The 6,804-nt window shown below is 42.0% G+C and overlaps 1 protein-coding gene across 1 annotated transcript in view; it reads right to left on the bottom strand.

Moving 5' to 3' along the window:
• Positions 1 to 310: 310 nt before the first annotated feature.
• Positions 311 to 6,804, bottom strand: part of NTNG1 (netrin G1) — a 320,710-nt gene continuing 314,216 nt past the window's right edge. The window contains exon 9 of the mRNA XM_044302426.1: positions 311 to 531. Coding sequence (XP_044158361.1) covers positions 311 to 531 — 221 coding nt within the window. The remainder of the gene's footprint in view (positions 532 to 6,804) is intronic.

Raw genomic sequence — 6,804 nt, 5'->3', positions numbered from 1 at the left:
GCTTGGGACTTTTGAATGGACGGAAGGAACTTTTAACCTGCAATTACCATGGCATCAGCTCTGCTTGAGGTGACCACTTCGCTAAGGTCCTCTATTTACTGATGCCATGGGAGTCCTCCTTGAGGCAGCCATCTTACAAGCCAGAATCATAACAGTCATGGATCACTCATTCACAAATTGGTACATATGGCTTAGTACAGTCATGCCCTCTCAGTCTGAATATAATTTAGATATTCCTCTATATTTATTTCTCTTTGTCTCTTTTAGTCATTATTCTCCATGGGAAATTGCAGGTACATTATTCACGTTTTTACAAAGTGCAGAGCCGAGCTACAATTATCATGGTGGTCAGATACAAGTTATGGGTTATAGATTCTTGTCCAGATTTTGAAGAAGAACATCCTCCGGTGTCCTCACACTTCTGATTCTCACACCATATGCCCGTGTAGCCAGGAAGACATTGGCACTTCATATTATTGTGGCAAACTCCACCGTTTTGACAACGAGTCAACTCATTGTCGCAGACATTTGCTGTGGAGATAGAAATAAAGGTTATTTAGCACTAAGCACATACTGTACTTAAGTCAAGCGTGAGTCATAAAATATCGCCATAACAAAACCTAGCGTTCTAAACTAAAAATGACAGTTTTATTAAATACATTTTATGTTAACATGGGACAATTTTTTTTTTGAATTTATAAAAGAGAGAAGTCTATTTACTAAACATTAAAACTCACCATTATCAAAGGTAAAGTAGTATAAAATAATACATATTGGATTATTACCAGCCAGTTAAACATAAAATGTAAAAAGTAAAAACCAATTTCAATAGGTTCTCCAGTCACACATAAATGAATGTTAGATAAGTCCTGTCCTCTGCAGACTTCTAATTCCACAGCAGCAGGCGCTGCCCTCTCCTTTAACATCCACAGGTGAAGGTTTTTGCTCCAGAGGTTGGCAGACACTACTGTAAAAGTTATAATAGGGCCCCTCCAACTATTTAATTTACAGCATTGCTCTTATTTAATGTCAGGCACCAGGGCCCGGGTGCTACTAAAGTTTCTTTAACCTCTAAAGATATGCCCCTATTCGAGGGCCACGGTTACTGAGCATTTTAGTGTTATTATCTAGTCATAATCATTTTCACTACAAAACGTTAAACATACTGTAAAAATGCAGAATGCCATTGATTTTAGCTTTATGCCATATTTCCACATCGGTAAAACTGTTATTTATGAGGCTAATATTTAACACCAATCATGAGCATCTATTGAATGAAAGAGTTCTCAGAATACATTTTCCTTTTAACCACCACCTTTCAATTCCTAGTAGAACGGAACCTACCACTAAGGCAGACCCCTTCATTTTACAGATATACTAACATGAAAGCAATAAAGGAAGCTCTTGTAGTCAGAAATCATCTTCATGATGCTAGAAAATAATTATAGTTAGGGCTCTTTCACACTTGCGTTGTCCGGATCCATTGTGTACTCCACTTGCCGGAATTACACGCCGGATCCGGAAAAACGCAAGTGAACTGAAAGCATTTGAAGACGGATCCGTCTTCAAAATGCGTTCAGTGTTACTATGGCAGCCAGGACGCTATTAAGTTCCTGGTTGCCATAGTAGTAGTGGGGAGCAGTAAACTTACAGTCCGCGCGGCTCCCGGGGCGCTCCAGAATGACGTCAGAGCCCCCCATGCTCATGGATGACGTGCCATGCGATCACGTCATCCATGCGCGTGGGGCGCCCTGACGTCACTCTGGAGCGCCCGGGGAGCCGCACGGACGGTAAGTATACTGCTTCCCTGCTCCCCACTACACTTTACCATGGCTGCCAGGACTTTAGCGTCATGGCAGCCATGGTAACCATTCAGAAAAAGCTAAACGTCGGATCCGGCAATGCACCGAAACGACGTTTAGCTTAAGGCCGGATCCGGATTAATGCCTTTCAATGGGCATTAATTCCGGATCCGGCCTTGCGGCAAGTGTTCAGGATTTTTGGCTGGAGCAAAAAGCGCAGCATGCTGCGGTATTTTCTCCGGCCAAAAAACTTTCCGGCCCGGAACTGAAGACATCCTGATGCATCCTGAACGGATTTCACTCCATTCAGAATGCATTAGGATAAAACTGATCAGGATTCTTCCGGCATAGAGCCCCGACGACGGAACTCTATGCCGGAAGAAAAGAACGCAAGTGTGAAAGAGCCCTTAGGTTACAACAAAAAGACTAATAGCCAAATTGTACCTGCTGTTATTGTTCACTTTTGATGTCTTTAGATTTTGCCTACTTGGCGACCTTGTTTAACTGAGCATGCATTGTAATAACACAATGGTCATTAGCATATATACCATTGTACTTACCACTACTACCTCTATATTTGTAACCTGTATTGCCTACGTTGTTGCTATATATTCAAAATTATAATAAAAATAATTTTGAAAAGAAAAGAAACCTACACATGCAGGCTCGGACTGGCCCACAGTGGATCAGGGGAGTACCCTGGTGGGCCTCTGAGAAAGGTGGGCCTCCAGTCCACCAGCACCGAATCTCAAATATCCTATATCAATATAAACACTGGGTAGACTATCCAGTTTATTATTATAGATGCATCGGAAGGTTAAGATGGCCTCTAGGAATAGAGGCAGGCCAGCCAGTATCCTCTCTTCCTTGGAACTTACCCTTTGAAGTTGTTGCAGAGACCCCGATAATTAATCATCTTGTAGCGTCTTGTTGCCTATGTTTGGCAGGTAATATTTGCATGTCGCTGTACAATGGGCCCCCGGAATGAATTTTACTGGTGGCCCTAGGCACCGAAGGTCAAATACTGTATACATGGGTGTAACTTGCTATAGGGCCCAGAGGTTGAGGGGACCCTATCAGGTACAGGAACATTATATATTTTTGTGGGAAATAATAATATTGTGTTTTTTGCTATAATTTGGTTTTCTAATAACTGGTGCTACTATGCTACTTAGGCCCAGTTCACACGACCCTATTTTTGTTATGCATCCAATCCACATTTTTTGCAGATCTCACACGGACCCACACACTTCTATGAGGCTGCCCAAAATGCGCACAGCACATAGATGTCATCCATGAGCTTTCCGCTTCCATGCGGCTGTTCCGCAAATGATAGAACATGTCCTATTCTTGTCCTTTTCGCTGAAAAAATATGATTTTTTACAAAGAAGTTGCGTAATTCACATGGCTGGTATACGTATTTTGAGGAGCTGTAGTTTGCAGACTTCAAAATCCATAAAGTTGTGTGCATGAAGTCTTAGGCTGCTGTTTTAATATTCTTAGACAATGTTGTGGCAGCCCCATATTATTTTGCTGTGGGGTTCCTATGAGTTATAGTTATGCCCCTGATCCCATATACTCCGCTCCGGTATTTATAGATTAGTAACATATTCCTCTTCATTCAGTGAGGTCATGTCCACCATGCGTCCTCTAATGCAGTGTTTCCCAACCAGTGTGCCTCCAGCTGTTGCAAAACTACAGCTCCCAGCATGCCCACGCAGACAAAGGCTGTCCGGGCATGCTGGGAGTTGTAGTTTTGCAACAGATGAAGGCACACTGGTTGGGAAACACTGTTCTTATGGGACCTCACATCAGAAATAATGTTACCAGCCTATTATTCTTCATAGAGCTTAGGAAACCTTATGTGAGATATGGTTTGGCTATGCCCCCACTTCCTCCTCCTCCTGTATCTCCTGAACCCATCCCTAGGACCTCAATTGTCTGTGATGTATCCTGGTTTGGTTAAACCCCAAAAAAGTACCCCAACACCCCATTACAATTCCAAGATTTGCATTGCTGAGAGTATCCTAAACTAGAGCCAAAGTCATTGTTTGAGGTTTGCCATCACCCATAGCAGTAGCCTTCCTGTTTTTATTATCTAGTATATCTTACTATCCTGCAAAATGTAATATAATTAAAATGAAATTTTCTTGAGAATCTCGTGTTTTTCCCAACATTTGATGACAATGCTATTAAGAGTATGAAATATGTAAGAGTCATGCAATACTCTAGCTGTCTGACAAGTCACTTAATACTGGGGTAACTTTTTCTTCTGTTTGGGGTAGCATAAAAATGGTTAATACTATGGCAGAGTCCATATGATGAATAGTTCCTAATATGCTGCTTTCTCAGAGGTTCAGACCTTTCTCTGACAAGCGATTTGTCAAGTCCATGCCATTGGGAAAAATGGCAGTGACAGAAACGACAGGTTTGCACAACCCCCGTGCAGCACAAAGTGTATGAGTGTTTAAAATGGAGTGTTAGAAATCCATTTGACCTTTACTTATATCTGATTCCAGGCAAGAAAAAAAAAATCCTTGACATTTTTATTAAAACAAGAAAAATATTAATGTTTAGAGCTTAGTAGAATAAAAATGTACTCAACATTCTAACATCAATACGTCCAGAAATACCCAAACAGCAGAACAGTAGCCCGTATGAAAATAATGTACATTAAAAACATAAAAAAACATAAATATACATTACTACAATAATTTTGTACTACTTAGTGAAACAGGACAACTCAACGACTTAGGGCTGTATCACACCAACAGATTATCTGACAGATTTTCTGACCAATCATTACACACACAGATCTTTTGTTATGCACACCAACTATTGGTCTGATTGGACAAAAATTGGTCAGATAATCTGTTGGTGTAATACAGTCCTTAGGCTTAGTCTTACTAGGCTCTGGTCACGTGTGCCTTTAAAGGGATTCTGTCACCTCTTTTTACCCTATAGAGCTGCGGACATGCACCGCTAGATCGCCGCTAGCATGTCCGCAATATACCTGTCCCATATCTCTGAGTGGTTTTATTGAGTGTAAAACATGATTTGCTATATATGTAAATGAGCCTGGTAAGGAGCCCAAGGGGCTGTACTAACCGTTCTGGAGCCCAGCCACACCCCCCTGTGAAGGAGTCCAGCACCGGCTGTATCCAGGGATCTCCTCTTTGCTCACGAAGTCAGATCGCCGTAATCTCGCGTTCAGCGAGCTTGCGCATGCGCAGTGCTGGCATAGTGTTCCTTCCCTGTGCTGGCATCAGCCTCAGGGAAGGAACTGCGCATGCAAGAGCTCGCGCACCACGAGATTATGGCGATCTGACTTCATGAGCAAGAAGGAGATTCCTGGATACAGCCGGTGCTGGGTTCCTTCACAGGGGGGCGTGGCTGGGCTCCAGAACGGTTAGTACAGCCCCTTGGGCTCCTTTTCAGGCTGATTTAGATATATATAAAATCATTTTTTACACTCAATAAAACCACTCAGAGATATAGGACAGGTATATTGTGGACATGCTAGCGGCGATCTAGCCGTGCATGTCCGCATCTCTGGGAATCCTTTGGCCTATTCCATTGTCTGGGAATCCTTTGGCCTATCATGTATTAATGATGGCAAGAATAGCATAGTCCACAGTAGGGGGTTTCATGACATGTAGGGTGTCACATGACCATCATCACCATTCAGTTAGCTCATGTATGCCTTACATAGCACTGGTCTATGGGCCATATCATTCTGCTGTGCACACAGAAGTCAACTGCATGGATAGAGGAAAAGAATGTTAGCAGAATTTTCCTTGGAGAGAGCAATTTAGTCTGCATGAGGAGACTTCTAGGCCATACATGCTCCTCTGGAATTCTGGGAAGGAAGTGATGCAAATGATGAGCTCTTAACAAGCTCTGCCTCTGACGCCACCAGATGTAAGGCAGCTATCCTATAAGTCAATGTTCAACCCTTAAAATAGGCCTTGAGACCTGACTTGGATATTAAATAAGCCAGCACCTCATCTGCACACAGCTGTTTCGGGGGTGATTGCCCCTCATCAGTGCAGAGCAGAGAGTACTGGCTTAACTGGGTGAGAGGCCTAATGCGGTGCTGGCTTATTTATCCGAGTGATGTCTCAAGGCCTATTTAAAGGGTCAAACATTGAGTTATAGGATAGCTGCCTTACATTTGGTGGCAATAGAGGCAGAGCTTGTTAAGAGCTCATTTGCATACCTTCTTCCCAGAATTTTCAAGAAAATGCATTTAGAAAATTGCATGAATTTAATAAATTAGAAACATAAAAACATTCCCTTTATGCTGGAAACGTTTCTGTGTTCTCACAAACGCATCTCACTCAAAAGCACAGCAGCTTTATATCTACTCCCATATTTTTGTTATAATGGCTGGACCATGGTAGATGGTAAGCTCTTGTGAGCAGGGTCCTCATTCCTCTTGTTTTAATTGTTGACTTGTTTGTTGCTATGTGATGTATAATTTTGTTTGGACATGAACCCTCTGATAAAGCTCTGCGGAATATGTTGGCGTTACATGAAGATTATGCTTAATTGATAGTATTTCATGCTATTCATATTGATGGATGTCCAGCTTATTAAACCTCAGGTTTAGGTGCACACCAGGCATTCAAATGAATGGCCATGCATGACATTTGTGGTTTGGCCATGTCTGCAAGAGTGTAGGAAGATAGAATGCAAAAATGTGCTCTTTATAGCGTATTACTAAAAGACCGTAATAAAATCTGGGGTGAGAACTGCTTACCAAAGAATATCATGTGCAACTCTGATGAGCGCTCACTAGTTTAGTGCTCAGGATCTGCAGAAGCCGCTCTTTCCTGCTCGGGATCTCACAGCAGATCCCCAAAAAAGACCATGTTCTTATGTTTTAAAAAATTCCCCATTTATATCTATAGTAGTGCCCCATGTAAATCTCTCTCTCTTTTTAAAATTTTACATCATATTTGCAAGAGTAACAGCCACTCGTTGTTAGTGATCCAGTGGT

Source organism: Bufo gargarizans, chromosome 7, assembly GCF_014858855.1.
Source record: "Bufo gargarizans isolate SCDJY-AF-19 chromosome 7, ASM1485885v1, whole genome shotgun sequence".
Classification (NCBI taxonomy): Eukaryota; Metazoa; Chordata; class Amphibia; order Anura; family Bufonidae; genus Bufo; species Bufo gargarizans.
This window is presented reverse-complemented; position numbering and strand designations above follow the sequence as displayed.